Consider the following 17,308-nt stretch of genomic DNA (forward strand, 5'->3'; position numbering starts at 1 on the left):
CTAAAAAGCCTGCTCTAGAAGAACAGGGGAGATTTTATTTCAGGTGACATTATACATAGGTCTAATCTGCTGGGGAAAAGTATCTAGCCAAGCAATTCCCAAATAATTGTTCCAAATGATGTATTTAATTTCATGACTCTAGGAAAATTTCACCATGCAGTCTTATTTTTCCTTAACTGGGACAAAAGACCAAATACAGTGATTAAAAGTCACTCCTGTAGTAGGGCAAAGCAATTGCAGAGTACTTTATTCTAAAAGAGCTGGATTGATTTCAGATCACACTGAAGGTCTTATTTAGGCTCTTTTATTTTTCCTTACCCCCTATGCCTCTCAACAGACAGCAGTGTCTGTGCTTACTCAGACTGAAGACCCCTACATTTTTGTCTGTAGAAGCGTGACCTGAGGTATATCCATGTCAACCTTTTACAACAAGCTTGTTACAATGAACTGTCTTCTCTCAGCAACCTTTGGAGCTGTTCAGCAGTGGCTATGAGAGCCTGGGAGGCTGTCTTCAGGCTGGAAAGTACTCCTAGAAAGGTGTGATGGATCTTCCATTTGAGTTTCAGATTAGGTATTTCCCAGGACAGAACAGTCATCCAGGAATTTGTCCCATTAAAACCCAGAGGAGGCAAAAAGGCTCTCCTGATTCCTTTAATTCTAAAAAAAAAGAGGATTTTTTAATTATTATTTTATTTTTTACATGCATGCATCATTGGAACCAAACATGGAGCTATTCCATTCTCTACTGAAGCCCACCCACTGTCTTATTCCTCTCCCTCCTGTTACTTTTCCCAGACAGCATTTTAAAACACATGTATGCTCTTTGCAACTATTTTCCCCTCTCTTTTTACCTTGATCCACTCACCTTAAAATGTCATTTTGAAGACAATGGCAGCGGGAATGGGGGTCATCTTGCTCCCTGCCCCACAGACCTCTGCTTCTGCAGCCCAAGCTCCAGAGCAGCAGGGTTGGTTGCCCATGCTCAGCAGAGCCAGAAGCACATCCTCATCCAGCTCTGGGGCAAGTTTTAGTACATGAAGTGGTCAAAGACACCTATGGTCACACCAAGTTGACCTGAACCTGTTTCAAAATGCAAAATACATGAAGGCATCAAATTTTCCAGGCACAACTGCAGGTGTTTCAAAGGGGAGGAGACAGGGAATGAACACCTGTTAACTGAATTATCGGTTTAATTTGAAACACCTGTGTCCTGTGAGAGACCTGCCATCACCTGCACCCACAGCCATGTGCAATTAGAGGAAATGAAGCAATACAAATAGCCCCATCTTCCTTATGTAAACTGATTCAGGGGCAGATTTAAGGCTCCAGATTCTGGAGCATTGTGAGCAGATATGCAACGGTATCACTGCAGGAGTTCAAGTGGACAGCCTGACACTGGAGCACACGTTTAATTTTGCAACCTGAATTTGGAGCCTGTCTCCAGCCTGAGATTTCTGAACAGAGCTAGGTCAGCTCCCACAGGTGTCTTGGCAGAGGTGACAGCAGCAGCTTGCAGAACTGCTGTACCTCCCCAGCATTACTAGCTCCTCTTTTCTCTCCACTACAAAATCCACTCACTCTTCAAATCTGTTTTTAACAGCACAGCAAACCTTCATGCCTCTCGGTTCCCCGGCTGTGACTCTCCACAAAGCTGCTTTGTCTCCTTTGCACTTAACAAGACAAAGAAGATGGTTAACAAGAACTTTTGCAGATACATTTTATTTTTATTTTTAAGACCTTCGGAAGCTAACTCATCTGCTCTCATGGGCTTCTTGCTGATACGTCTCACTTTATTAGTGACTTTGGCCTTGAGTGTCTCAGCTGTTTGATCAATACTGCAGGGGGTCAGTGATATTTTCTCACTTTTAGTGTCTCGCTGCCTTTAACTTTGTCACCTGATGAACAGCACTACCCCTGGAACGCTTATCTCATATCGATTTTCTCCAGACTCCTGCTGCATTTCCAGCTGTCCCACCATTTCCCTCCCTGTCACCACATGCCCATTTAATGTTAACTTATCCCCTTTCTCCCAGGCTCCTCATTCTTACAGGGTCTTTTGCCTCCCCCCTCTCCCTCCAACAGCAGAATGTCAAAAAAACAATTTCCTTTTTTCACCTGACTCATTGTTATCCTTCAGCCATTTGTTGGCTGTCAGCCGGGCGCCCGCCGGCCACCGCTCCACGCTGGGACGGCTGGAGGAGAGGTGCTAAGTTGAAGGAGATGTTCCAAAGCCACCTGTCCCCCAGCCATGCCACCTTACCCAAAATGGATGTGGCCAGGTAACAGGGACACTCAGGCCTCCATCACTGCCATGTTTCATCCCAGTTAGGATCTGGAGCAAGTGACAGTCTGCTGTAGGCTCCAGACAGCAGCTTGTCACACTCTGCACCTCTCAATACTAGAGACGTGGCCACCAGCTACCAAAACCTTCATTTGTGACAAGTAGTGGGTGTTGTACTGCTGGCCATAACTGAACCATACCTGGTAGAGATGGCTTTGCTAGTGGAAAGGGTCACAAAGGGAGTAGACATCTCATCCCCGGGCTTACACTGGGCTGGGTGCAAGAGCAGAGAAACGAGTGCTGCAGGTTTTACACCAGGAAGAAAGACGAAATAATTTCTTTGTGGATTTTTCCTGACACAAAAATATTTCCAAAAGTTACTTCTGTGCAAGCTCTGTCCCTCCAGTCACACACCTTCCCACAAAAAGGTTCACAAGCACAAAGTCTACCTTCCTCACTAACAGGAAAACTTCTCCTCCCACCTCAGCAGCTCAGAAAGCAAAAGAAAATTGCTTCCACGTAGCATGGAAAAATGAGCAGAGCATGGCTTCCAAATATCTCTCTTTAAAACAATGTCAACTTAAAGACCAAAGGTGTTTTGGGGAACCCTGCAAAGCACAGCCCTCCTCAAGGCACAGGATGGTTAATCACACTGTATCCTTCTCTGAAACAGCTGGAGGATGTAGAAGCCTTTCCAGCCACATTACTGGCAGTAGGTAGCTAAATTTAAGACTAACAAGGTGCTGCCCAAGGAGATACAGCCCATTCCATCCTCAATATCTGAGAAATAACCCCACCCAGGTACAGAAACAGCAGCTCATTTCCAGAGCTGTGGGCTCTGCAACTCCCAGCAGGTGGTAAGGGCAAAGTACTGTTCACAACTGTAGCTGAGAAGTATTTTCTAGAGAGAACCTTACAAATGTACCAAAAATCAAAACTAGATAAGAAAAAAAATAAATTATTTTGGAATTAAAAAATAAATAAATCATAGGATCAAACCCACCCTTTCTGATTTTACATTCTAACAGAAAAATATGAAGTCAAAAGATGTTTCACCTGATTTGACATTTAAAATTCAGCAAGAAAAAAATAATTAACAAGAATAAATTATTTGCACGGTTCTATTTTCAGCCCCATCAGAGCCACATAGGTGGGAGTCCATTGATTCCTGCAGACTAGCTCTAACAGGTTTCCATATTGTTTTCCTCTTACCAACCCTGATCTTTAGCCTTCAGAAGTCCTGAGCTCAGGGATGGAGAGCTGGTGAAAGGCAATGACTTACTTTGTTCTACTTTTCCTGTAGGTCATGACTAGGCAAATGGTGTGGTGAATTTTAGGGAAATCACACCACTCTCTGTATTAACATAGGAATAGTCCTTGGCAGTACTTAGGCCAACATTTTCCTGATTTGTATGTTTTTAAATGTTTATTTTCTATAAACACACCACCCTTTAACAGTTGAATGTCTTCCTACCAAAACTAAGATGTTGCAGTTTTATTCTTGCAACTGTCTATTTGTAGATCACCCAGCTGAACACTCTCTCAGGAAGCTGGGGCTTGAGATGATTGAGGTGATCACCACACTGTAGGCAAAGCAGCAGGACTTCCTTCACAACAGCAAACATGTAGGAGGGACAGGGAACAATTTTTAGCATTTAAAAGTTTCACAGAAGCTTGTTTCCCTACCAGGACTAGTGGGAAAGGAATCAGAGACAAACAACCCTCTCTTCTCAGCAGCAAAACCACAGTCCCAGGAAGTGGAAAAAGAATATAAGGGTAAGTGCTGCAGAGAGCAGCTCTCTTCAGTGCAAGGATGCTTCACAGCTCCTGGCCTTTCAACTTGCTTCTGCTGAAGCCACTCAGTCTCAAATGAGGTTATGAAGAGGTTCCACCCACTCCTTTGCTCCTGAAGTGGATGAGGAGAATACACATATCTAGGGCTGCTGGGCAGCTTGTCTCTCTTCTGCCTCTGAGCAGCTTTCAAAACTCCATCCTATTGATGGAGCAACAGGGCTAAGGGGCCACCAGAAACTCTCCAGCCCTGCACATCCCTGCCAAACCCTGAGCATTTCCCTCAAGCAGCTTTACCTATTGCCCCATTCCTCAGTGAGGTGCAGCACAAACATTGCACAGCCAGCCCTGTGTAGTCCTGTCTGTGTCTCCTGGCATTAGACTCCCTGATTTAATGTACACATGCTCTTTTATTCATCTAACAAGTTTATCCCTTTGACAGGTACGGCCTCATATCAGAGGGCCATGCTAAGACAGATATGCAGGGAATTTATTGCCATAACAGGTTTATTCTTACAACAGCCATTCATTTATGCAGACTTCCCTCTCTTTGGCACTCCTGTGCATAAGTGGAGGCAGGCAGGCAGGCAGGCAGGGAGGCAGGCAGGCAGGCAGGGAGGCAGGCAGGCAGGCAGGGAGGCAGGCAGGCAGGCAGGGAGGCAGGCAGGCAGGCAGGGAGGCAGGCAGGCAGGCAGGGAGGCAGGCAGGCAGGCAGGGAGGCAGGCAGGCAGGCAGGGAGGCAGGCAGGCAGGCAGGGAGGCAGGCAGGCAGGCAGGGAGGCAGGCAGGCAGGCAGGGAGGCAGGCAGGCAGGCAGGGAGGCAGGCAGGCAGGCAGGGAGGCAGGCAGGCTCCTGCACAGCACCAGCAGAGCAAGCCTGCATTGCCCTCCTGCGGCCAGCCCCTGGAGCCCACAGCCCCGACATTAATCATAGCAGCAGGAGTGTAAAATTCAATTTTACCTCTCCATTCATTCTGAGATGAGTTGAAGGCCGGCCTTGTACATATAAACCACACTTTACTTCATCAGAGCCCTGGTAACAAATGGAGTGTCTTCTTCGGGGAGTTTAACCATCAAAAAACACCGCGCCATTTAATTCCACGCGTGCCGAGGGTCAGAGAAGGAGCTCTTGGCATCAGCAAATGCTTCAGCCCTCAGCTGCGCAGTAAACTATGTTTTAGAGATTGTTCCTCAATACGAAATGATCAGTCCATTTATCTGCTAAAGCAGCCTGTCTCTTTGTTCAGTCTCCCAATATTTTTTCCGCTGACCTGATCTGGACAATAAACCAGAGTCATCGTAAGATATTCACCGTTCAATTTGTTCCTTGAGTGCCTCCGAGCCCAGCTGTCCCTGCTGGCAGCATCACAGGCTCCCCAGCCTTCACCATTAACCTGAGCACCTGGGAGATCAGATCTGGAGCAGTGCAGCAGCATTGCCCACTCTGCCCAGCCCACAGGGATGGGCTCACCAGTTGCAGTCACTGTTTGGTCCCAGCTACTGCCACATCCCAACACCTCAGTGAGGTGTTTTGCCCACTGTGCCTCTCACACTGAATATTCAACCAGTGCTTGTGCAAGGATTTGGGTCTCCCTGCTTTCTGGGGTGCTGCTTGCAGAGCTGCAGCCACACTCCTTCCCTAAGCCCATGAGTTCCTGACTACCTTTGACAAGACACAGCTGATCTGTACTCAGAGGGTGCAGTGTACCCTCCTTCCCCATCCTCAGACTCTCTCTCTTTGACTGGAGAGGCCTTAGAAGCCCCACCACAGTCTCCTAAATGTATGCACCAAACACTGAGCCATCACACTGAGCAGGAATTTACCATTCATCTGGTTCACGTATGTCTACATCACCCTACAGGAGGCTTTTAGAAACTCAGTTCCACAAGAATTTTCTCAGTACCCCTCAGAGCTGAGCTTCCACTGGGAGTGCCACCTCAAACTCACTTTTCCCTGGCCATCTTAAGTGAGTTTCCCACTAAACAAACTGAATGCCATGAACCTTACCCTTTGGCATCAACAGTGCCCTTGTATTGTATGGAAGATTAGACACCTACTCAAGGCTGTGGTGTCCACTGCAGGAGCCAGATGTCCAGAAGTCGGCCCTCATGGATCCTTGAGTCACCTCACAGCCCTTTCATGCATGTAGCTGTAAATAACTAATGCAAGTTTACACTATGGGGTTGGAGGGCTTTAATCTTTAAAGATGTTAAAAGAGTGTCCCAACCACTGAACCATACCTGTTGCTCAGACAAAAAGCCGTCTAGAAAAGCTGCTCCTTATAATCATTCATTTTGATCCACTTGCCATTTTCCATTCCATATCACCCACCTGTTGCTCCACTTTGGAATTCCACATTGTCTATTCAGCATTGTGTAAGCACCAAGATTTTAACAGCAACCTGCTGACAGCAGGAGCTTTCACAACACTTCCCAGCTCAATTGCATCACACCAACACTTCAGCCAAAAAAACACAGGCACACAGAAGACATGAGAAACTTTGGAAGGCTCAAAAATGGCACCATCATTTCATGAGAAAGGCCCAGGGAGTGGGAGGGCTGTGAGTGTGCACGTGCATATGTACGAGACAGTTTGGAAAAAAACCCAACTTTCCATTGAAAGGGTTTTGATCTTCTTTTCCATGTTTTGAATTTTTACCCTGGTTCCACTTCTTATATTCAAATAGAAAGGGAGGGGGAGTAACCCTCACTTGCAAGTCTGCATCTTCTGCAATGGAAAAGCACAGGAAGGAGAAAAAAGCGGTAAACTACTTCCTGCAGCTTGACTGTTGTTGTGAGTCTTCCTTCTCTCCCTCCTCCTTTTCTCTACTACTTTTCCTCCAGTAACCACTAAGAAGGAACTAAAGGGAGACGAGTGATATACATAAACCAAACAATCTAAAAGATAAATTGAAGTGAGGAAAAAGTGCAGCTCAAATCAAGCATCGCCTGGAAGGATCAGTCAGCACTGAGAAACATCAGATGTCAGCAAACTGCTAATTTCAGTTTTAGAAAGAAGAGTTTTCTCAACATCTTTCAGCTAACTTTGGTGAGAAAACTGCAAATCTGCAAACCCCACTTGCCAAAAAACATTTTTGCTTTCCAGAAAGCATCTAGTTTGTGATCTGATACACTGTATTCTCCTACTGCCGGAAGAGATACAATTATATACACATTTGCACTTCAGTTAACCTAACAAGTAGATTTACCCAGCAAGAGACAAAGTCAACAGCAACATTGAAATGCTCCGGTTCTCTCTGTCTCAAATGAAAAACTCAATCCAGAATAAAACTCTAGGGGGAAGAGTCTGACACACAATGTTTATCATCTAACTCTCATAAAAATACACAAACAGTCCACTCCAAAGCAGCCTACAGCACCCCCAGACTCTTTGAAGTGTTTTCTCCTTGGAGAACCCACCTTGAGAAGACCTGTGATGGTGACAGGCTCTCCCTCTGCCTGCCTCCATGGCTCCTTTGGGTGCTTTCAGCCTAGTTTTGCTCTGGTCAAAGCTCTGTCAGACTCAGCTCAACTCTCCTCTCACCACACCTGATGCAGGAATTCTGGTGAAACCTAAAACCAGAAATTATTGCTTGCTTAGGTACAGGGGTCCCTAGAAAGCTCCCAAAGCCTGATGGAAACTTCACTCAAATGACTAAGATTTGAGTAGTAGGGTCCCATATATTTCAGTTTTTCTAGTCCCTGACACCTCCCTTCTACAATACATTTTCCCTCTGTATATCACTTCTCACACTGACAAGAAGACCCTTCGATAGACTTAAAAGGACCTGATGACAAAGGGACAATAATTAGGAGGTATCTACTAAAGGCTTTCAAAAGGAGAGCAGCCAGAGGACACAGCACCCAGAGGACATAGAGCAGATGCAGAGCAGCAGGTGTTCATACCAGTTGTGTATCTGCAGCCCTCCTCTGTCCACTGCTGTCTTCATCTGTCATTTAATGATGAGCATTTTCCACTCAGACCTCCCCTCTGATCCTCATAAGTCTTCCTTGTGGTACAGCACATCCTCAGGAGGCCTCCAAATGCTGCTTAAATTGAAAGGTGTGAAGATGAATTATGTTAATGATAGATGTTTCTAGCCACACCATAAGCTGCAGTGTGCGTCACACACATGTCCCTGTGTCACAGATCCTGCTCACAAAATAGCACCCATGGGGACTTTTTTGAACAGTGATAACTTTGGCATTTCTGATAGTGGTGTAATTTGTCATTTAAGTAAGTTACTTTAAAAGTAGCTTTTCCCATACATGTTACTGCCCAAAGTATCATCCAACTCATCTGTACTCTCAAGGCCAGGGGACACAACACCTTACAACTTCACCATGACCATGTGGGTGCCCTTAGCCAAATGAAGGGGGAAAAACAGCATGTTGCTCTCACCACAGCAGGAGAGATGTGTGCTGCTGCAAATGAGAAGCACGTACACAGGTTTTAATAACTGACTCCATAGCTATGTGGTGAACCCCATAAGTTAAATTATGTCCAAACCCTATCGTGTAGGTGCTCAGACTGACCAGCCAGAGGTGAAGGCAGATTTTGTAAGAGAGCCAGGAATGACAACCCCCAGCAGTGCTCCAGTGAAGCAGGTCCCACACAGGCAGCTGCAGGAGTCACTTTCTGCTTCTCCATCTAAAAAAAGACACTTCAAGACTTCTCCAGTCAGCCCTCCCTCACAGGATCACATGGCTTTTTCAGCAGTGCCTCTTCCTACAGTGCAAAGGTTTAAATCAGGATCAGCTGCAATTTCCAAGAAACCAAAGAGATTTTGAGGAAGACAGGACCCTCCCCTGCAGCTTGACCAGCTCTGGTGCAGCTCTGAACCCCCCCAGTGCCCTCAGTATCACCCTTTTTTGTATCCTGACCAGTCCAACAGCGCCTAATGGCCACTGGTATTTCACACTGTCACAGCCTGTACTTATGTGTCAGGGCAGCTGTTGGGATCAGTGCCTCACAGAAGCACTAACACTGACAGTACCCACCAGCAGTGGAGCCAGAGTTGATGTCCATGGGTGGGACCACCCACCTCCCCTGCTAAGCCAGCTCAGAAATGGTAGAGGGCACCTGGGCATTCCCTTTGGTGACAAGCATCTTCTGGGGCACATTTTGCTGATACTTTATTTTTCTAGTTAAAGTGCATCTCTTGCCTCTCCCCTCTCCTAAGCCCACACACATTCTCATTCCACAGCATCTCAAGGTATCTGCTCCAGACTGTGCCCTGTAGTCCCAGATCTTGAACACCCATGTGCATCCCCACACACCTGGAAACAGACAAGAGGAAAAATAGGAAAGAGGAAGGATTAACTCCACCTTACAAACAGATCTGAACATGAGCACAGGTTGTTGAAGTTCTGACTCATTTGCAAGGGCTCTTGCCCTCCCTCACTGCAGCCTTAGACTGACACTTCAATAAAACCCCAGGGGATACCTTTTGTATGTGGAACCCATTGCTCCAGCCTCAGGCCTTGATTCCACAGGAGGAACTCTGGATGTTCAGAGCCTGCAGGCAGGAATTTTGAAGTTGAAGGATTCTAGTAACACTTCATTTTCGTATCACAAAAGTGTTTCTATCAGCCGAAAAGGCTTCAAAATTTAGTTTATTGAAGAACTCAGAGCTGTAGCTGGAAGCAGTCACAAAAATGTGAAAAAAAACCCCTCTTCTAATATAAATGATGTCACCTGGATAAGCTAAGCATAAAAGGCAGTATCAAAAAGCTGTCAGTCCCCTTGCAGCACTAACACACCCTGCCAGACCTCCAGCTACAGGTCACAGAAAAAGCACCATTTCTATGACTCGCTGTGGAATTGAAAGATCTACTGTATAATTTACTGGTTGGGATTTGGGGGTTTTTGGGGTGTTCTGTTTTTAAACCAGTGGGACTCACAGCATTCTGGGCTTTTCCACTAATCTCTGCACTTCAAATACTGATTTATCCCACAGTCACTGATAGTTTCTTCCTTTACCCTTCCTCATCCCACTTATCACTAAACTAATATTAAAACGGAAGAGTAGGAAAAACTTGTAAGAGCTGGCCAATTACTCGTTCCCCAAGATTCTACTACTACTTGAAACTGATGCCTGCCATCTACTGGCACCTTTCTCAAAATGCAGTCAGTTTTAAGCCTAAAATGCACATCTCTGAGGAAGCTTTAGAGAGAAAGTTATTAGATGACAGAAGAAAAACCCTGTACAAGCTCTCAAGGACAAAAGCTCTGCAAGTCTAAGAACAGACCAGAAACTAGATATAAGGACAGTTTTTTTCCCATATGCCACTTATGTTAATCTTGCAACTTTGGTCTGTTGTAGAGGAACTTATTCTAAATGCTGAGTTGTATTGTTGACTTTCTTTGCCAAGGGTTGACAGTACAGCCACTTGACAGAGAATAATATAAAATTAGGAAATTACAGTAGTAAACACTGGTTCAAAGTTGCCTTAAATGGAACTGCTCAAAAGTGATTAACTAGTCCAGAAAGTGACACTTAACCAGCATGATGGGATGACAACAGCTACCAATGTACATTGATGCTCCCAAATGAGAACATTCTGAAAGACTAGTGGAAAAAACTGCTACACCTAATTTTCCTTGGTAAAGAAAGCAGCTGAAACATAAGGAATTATCTTGACAACTACAGAATAAAACCACCTTTCCAATCCAAAGATGGTGCATTGGTGTTTTTCATCCCCAGCATGGCAAGGTGAAGGACTGAGCCCAGCCCCACACAACCTCCACAGCCTTGAAGTCACTGTGCCTGTGGGTCCTGCATCAGCAACTGGCCTGCAGCATCAACAAGCAGTCTAGTCCTCGCCCCCAGGTTTACCACAAGTGTCACACAAAGGGGACAAGCACAGCAATACTGGCTCAGCTAATTAATTCCCAATCAGCTCTGGAAGTTCAGTTTCCCACCAGCCAAGCCAGCAGCTCAGTAACCACATTCTCAGCAGCTATCAGGAGTGAACAAGCAAAGCACTGTCATGAGTCACCTTGTGAACTGCTGATGGAGAAACCCTGCACCTATTTGCACATTCCCAGCAGATCCACCTCTCTGCTTCTCTGGTTTCTTCCTTCCCTCCTTTTGTCTGACCAGGGCTCCCAAGAGAATCAGAGAAGCCCAGTCCTCCCCTTGTAATCAGACGTGTCTTTGCAGAATACAGCTGGGATTACTGAAACATTCCTAGTGTCTTACAGCCCTGTCATCCTTCCCCAGCATTTCTGCTCTGTTTTTCCATTTGCTGGAACAGGATCTATCCCTTGTTTGCACTTGCCCATGAGCCAGCAGAGATCCAACTACCAGATCTAGAGTGAGTCACACAGATATCTGATTCTGGTAAACTACTTTTGTTTAGTTTAAAGACATGCAACCTGACTTACCACTTTTCCTGGTGCCTGCCTGTAATGTGCTCATTGTCACACACATATAAAATTAACTCAGCTTAAAAATAAGTTATATATCACACTGCCTTGATGTACCATTAGAGAGCATTGCTGGGTGCATGGCTCAATTATACGTCCTATTACATGGGCATTTTTATGATAGAGCACTGAGAAGAAATAGCAGTTACCTCTCCCTTATTTGTTTTCCTTTTTTTCTTTTAGTCCTTTAATTACTGGTCTCTTTCTGCAGATTAACCTCACAGAGCTGTGACTGTTTTCTCATCAGTTTATCAGAATTATTTTTAATCTGCAAGATGAGAAATATATTTCAGTTAATAGACTTGGCCAAGTTTTTATTCCAGTTTAGCTTAATCTTACTCTATAACTGACAATACTAAATTAAGCAGCTGGAACATGGCAAGTACTTTCTGATGGACTTCAGGAGTATGGCTTCTTTTTTTTCCCTATAGTAATTTCACATGAATAATTGTAAATTTACTTTCTTAAGTAAGTCTTTCTCCATGCCAGTGGTGGCATAAATTCTATTTCAAGCAGCATTTTGATTCAAGAGCTTAATATTTTAAAACCTCATTCTCCACAAGCCAGGTTTAAGATCCTTAAACTGGTTCACAAACTCCTGACAATCATCTTCAAATGACTCCAGCCTCCCCCACAACAGCACACAGGCTGCTTATGCAGCAGAGAGCCAAAACCAAGGCCCAGTTGCCCACTCTCTTAATCAAAGTTACTTAAAGCATAAAGCTATGTACAAACCTAGCAGAGAGCTGTAGGCTAAAATTTCACAGAGTAAATAGATGTTCAGGCCTTCTAAGTTTTGAGTCTCTGTCCTCAAATACCTTCAAAGGATCTACATTTCTGCAAGTAGTGCTTTGTCTCCACCTGGACACTAAAAACCCTTCTTCTCAGCCTGCATCTCTATTATAAAGTCTGCCTGTTCTGTGGCTGCACCTCCAACAGTAGTTTGTAGCAGTTCATAAAACTGCTCAAAAGCCAAGTCTCAATTCCTGGTTTTGTTTCCAAAGACCCACTGCATTTGTTCTCATAAAAACACAACAAGCATGTTACAAAGCTTGTAAACCCCTGGGTCCTGAACTCAGCAGGAGTCATACTCTGTCCAAGAGAAAAATTTGCAGTTGTACAGACAGATAAAATAATCACTGGAGAAGAGAGGTCTCCAGAACCACCTGAAATTCTCAGAACTGGCAAATGAACTGGGCATCCCCTGCCAGCCCAGCACAGTCCTCACCAGTACAGTGCAACCCCCAGTATGCTGGGAAATCACCCACCACTCAGGCTGAAGTGATGCATTCTCAAGCTTCCTTGATTCAATGGTTTTATTTTTCTTAAGAATACCTCCAGAGGACAGAGAGACACAGACATTTTACAAGTCTTCATATTCAGTTCCTTCTCTGATCCTTTAAGAGAAAGAAAAACCTGCAAATGGAATATTTTTAGGAAGTGCCAACAATATTCTCAGCTCTGGCTAGAAGACAGTCCCTGCCCCAAAGAGCTTCCACTCTAAGAGAGAAATACAAAGATGAGGTTCACAGGGAAAACAAGGAAGGTGACAGAGTTTGTCATGCTGCTGGTGCCATACATGGAGACTGGTACATCTTTTTGTGCTGGCAGTCAGTACCTATACACTGAATAGACCATTGCACATGACAGAACATGTTCTCTCTGAAGGTGTTTGGAAGGGAGAAGGTAAAGAAGCTCCCAATTAAGTTTTCAAGGCAGTCCTGTGATGAGGAAGGCATTTGTTCTATATAGCAATTTTTGCCTATTTATACCTCTTTTTTACAAAAAAGAAAATAAAATTGCAGTTAAGATGCCAAAAACATTCATCAGATCAGTGGCCTTACAAAAATAAAATTTTAAAACAATGTGTTTCTGAAATAAATATCAATAGGGTTGGAAAAAATAAATACATGTATCCAAGCTATCTTCTTAAAAAACAAAAGGGTACAATTCCTTACTGAAAAGTAGCCATGGAGTCCAGATTAGAGCAGCAACTGTTCAGAGCATCCTTGTCTTACAGTAACACAAGACGTAGAATCCCAGGCAGCACAGATTCTTAAGGAAAAAAAAAAACAACAGGACTGTGTGTCCTTATAAGAAATTACAGAATATTTTAATCTTTGCTGAATGGCAGAGGCTAAAAACCTGTGTTCCATGATATACCCCTGCTGAAATTTTCTGGTACTTCCAAGCAGTGAGAGACTAAATGTCTTTCCTCTTATTTGAAGGGGGGAAGCCTCATCTGTGAATTTGATTGTTTGTGAACATGTGTGTATAGTTCCCTGATTGATCCAAAAATTAATCCTTCTTTAAAATACTGAGTTAAACTTCCTCCCTCTCCTCAAACAGCAACTGTCAGGTATGGAAACAAGACACTTTAATACAATGCTCCCTACAGGACAGTTCCACCACCGGGAGCCAGGAGCAGCTCGAACTTAGGCAGGAGACTTCTACTGCTTGGGAACACAAGCTGCACCAGTTTGGGATGGTTCAACATGAAATCAATGTTTCCATGGCAGCACCTTGGATTTCAAGGGCTAGTTCATTGCCCTGAGCTCCTGCAGTCAGGAGCCAGTCTCAGTTTGGCCGGTAAGTCACAGTGCTCTAGGTAACAGGAGGCAGGGTACCCTATTCCCCACTCTCATAAGGCAGCCACACTACTCCAGGAGATCAGTTTCCTTCTTGAAGGTTTCAGTTTTTTGTGGTCCTGTATGTTCTCTTACTTTTAAAATTGTTTTTCCTACCTATTTAAAAGGAGCAACATGCCCAGATTAACAACAGTGATGTCCACAATGCAAGCTCTACGTAGGTTTACAATGTACTGGTCATGCATAAACCCCTACAGAACCTGGCAGGCATTTAAACATTTAAGTTGATGGAAGATCAAATTGCTAATGAACAGACTGCTGAATGGACTGTAGCCAGCTTGAAATCACTGGTAACTTCTGCATCTGATGTCACAAGACTTGAGTCACGACAAATCACTGGTCATCTACTTTAGCCCTTTTTGCTTTCAAAGAAAGGTGCTGCAAGAAAAAAACAAAAGAAAAGAAAAACTGCTTAGCACATACACAAATAGTAACATGTTTAACTAGAATGCTTTGTCTTTAATACCACATTAAATAAATTGTTATGCAAAGACCACCCTTCCTGAGATCTGCTTGTTACTGATATAGCTAAAATAAACCTATGAAACTGAAAACCACATGGATCCCAGAGTGGTATTCTGGTTTGGTATGAAATAAAATCTTCTAGTATTTCCACACCAACTGCAAGCATAGGAACAACTTCCACTGGAAGCAAGTTTGCAGGGTGTGAAAATGCACAAGATGTATCTGCTCCCAACAACACATTTGCACAAAAACTAGGAGTACATACATAAAGTGCAAGATTTTAACCAATGCATCAACAATGTAGCTGCAGTTGCATCAGACCATTGAACCTCTCTGCTCTTAAAGGCATACAAAATGGTGGAAGAAAAACATGAAGTCCCTTAAAATTTGAAATGAGACATAACTTAGTGAGACTATGATCAAGCTGTAGAAGAACATATGTTAACACAGAATCCTATTCAGAGGTAATTTGTTTTTAACTGGATACAGGAATAAAAATTCTTCTATTTCTGAAATCTCTTATTAGCACAAAGATGTAGCCTTCAGCAGAAAAAGGGTCTGAATATCTATAAATTAGCATAAATTGGTGTGTTTTGCAATGGCTTGCTTATTCAGAATTTACATGTATAATTCAAAGCTTTTACACAAAAGGAATATTTCTAATTTTTAAACATTTCACAAAGACACCCAAGCCTTTTGGTTGATAAGGATAATTGACAAAATATGAAAAGATAATTGTCCTCAAAAGCAGCCCTGTCCTCCAGAGCTTCCATTTATTTTAGGATGAAAGCAATGCTTAGGTCATACTGCAAACTGAGTTCATCTCCATCAAATCAAAAGAGGCAACGGTAAAAATCAGGTTCTGATGTGATTTCATAGAGTATCTACAACAGTAGGAGCACTAACCTGAAAAACATGTTCTCTCAGTCAGGTAGATATATTCAAGACTAGTTGTCTTTACTTACAAAAAGCAATTTAAGTTTTGTCTGAACAAGTCATTGAGTCACCAAACAAAAGGAAAACCTCACCCCAAAACTGAGCCTGTGGAGGGTTCGTATCATAATGGGTTGTTGTGTTGTGTATGGGGTGTTACAACATCTAAATACGTGAGTCAAAAGGACTAATCATTCCAGAAGCATATTAGATACAACTGGAACACTGGCTCAACTCCTTTTTATAACACACTTGATAAATGTCTAACAGTAGCTAAAGACTCAAGGGTCTACCCCACAGGAGTTATTACTGCCTTTGCCAAATGTGCTGCAGAAAAAAAACAAGTGCATTCATAGGTAGAAAGTGTCTGGACAAAAAAGATTAATTATCCAAGCTCAACATTAAAAAGAAACACTTTCTCACATCAGTTACATGAACTGATGTCAATGCTATTGAACACTGCAACCAGAGAGGGATGTCCTAAGGTGCAACATGCACCACAGGCTTGGTTTTTTTTTCCAAAAAAACCCCAAGGAAGTGAAAGAAAAAAACATCAGATTCTCAGAAAAAGTCAAACAGCATAGCAGATGTATAAATCAGAAACAGCCATTTTTTGCATTATGCTGCTCATATACATGAACAGCTCTCTTTGTTTTGCAGAGGCCTGACAAGCAAGTGCTTTTTCTCACTCAGTAATTTGGAAATACTTCACTGATTTAGAATATGAAGTTTAGTAGTTATTAATCTGGTAAATTCACATGCAAGAACAATTTGGTGATCTTGCCTGTACAGTATTAATGTGGTGTCAACAGATCCAGCATAACTAACATTTAGATAATATTTAATACCAATCCAGTTCTCAGAATGACCAGCAAGTAAGTCTAGATTGATGCACTCATGGGGGACAGAGTCAAAAAAGGATGGTGGCAACTTTCAGAAGATACTTATAAAGTAAAGGTTTGTGTATCACACACACCAGAATTTTCAATGAAGCTTTGCACAAGCAGCAGCTGTTCTTTGCCATTTCAAGTTTGGACAGATCAGAGCTGATTTTTTTTGCAGTGAACATAAATAATGCTCACAAAAGGGCTCAGGATTTGCACAAACATTTGCAAGGCATGCAAAGGCTGCTTTAAAATTATGGCACAAAGTATGACCACTGCCTAGCTATAGAGCTGCTCAGATAAATGCTTACTAAGGGTCTATATTCAGAATGGTTGAAGGTTTCATTTACCAGTGACACACTATTTTGTGATTTGAACAAGTGAACAGACATGAACAGATCACGTCTGTTGGCTGGATAATAGGGAAAAAGCCTTCATGCATCAAGTTATTATCCTCTTTCTTTAGATGAGAACTAACCCAATGGACAAAACCAAACAAATTTTTGTACCATTAAGTAGAAAACAACAAAACATTAACACTTTAGAAGTTCAGATACAAGAGCTGCTGCTGCAGCAATGGTACCGTTTGGGCCTTATGCCGATTCCGTACCGTTCCTTGCTGGTAAAAATGAGGTGCCAGTTCCAAGAGCCACGCAGATTCCACAGCAGTCACATCTCTCATATAATATTTAGCTGTCTGTATGACTTCGTTGTACACTACCCTGGGAGGGAGAAAGGAAAAAGAAATGTTTGTTATAAAGCAATAAGGGAGGGAGATGATTAACAGCATATTAAGACAGTTTCCCAACAATGCTGCCAAAAGAGGCATTTACAGAGTGACAGGAGTGACTTTAAGTTATAATACAGCCCTTACCT

At 43.3% G+C, this 17,308-nt stretch overlaps 1 protein-coding gene across 1 annotated transcript in view; it reads right to left on the reverse strand.

Annotated features, from left to right (window-relative positions):
- Positions 1-14,288: 14,288 nt before the first annotated feature.
- Positions 14,289-17,308, reverse strand: part of DHX35 (DEAH (Asp-Glu-Ala-His) box polypeptide 35) — a 38,805-nt gene continuing 35,785 nt past the window's right edge. Inside the window, exons 20-21 of the mRNA XM_009994053.1 lie at positions 17,043-17,154; positions 14,289-14,528 (exon numbers count right to left, since the gene is read on the reverse strand). Coding sequence (XP_009992355.1) covers positions 14,484-14,528; positions 17,043-17,154 — 157 coding nt within the window. The 3' untranslated portion in view covers positions 14,289-14,483. The remainder of the gene's footprint in view (positions 14,529-17,042; positions 17,155-17,308) is intronic.

Source organism: Chaetura pelagica, unplaced genomic scaffold (assembly GCF_000747805.2).
Source record: "Chaetura pelagica isolate M959 unplaced genomic scaffold, ChaPel_1.0 scaffold143, whole genome shotgun sequence".
Classification (NCBI taxonomy): Eukaryota; Metazoa; Chordata; class Aves; order Apodiformes; family Apodidae; genus Chaetura; species Chaetura pelagica.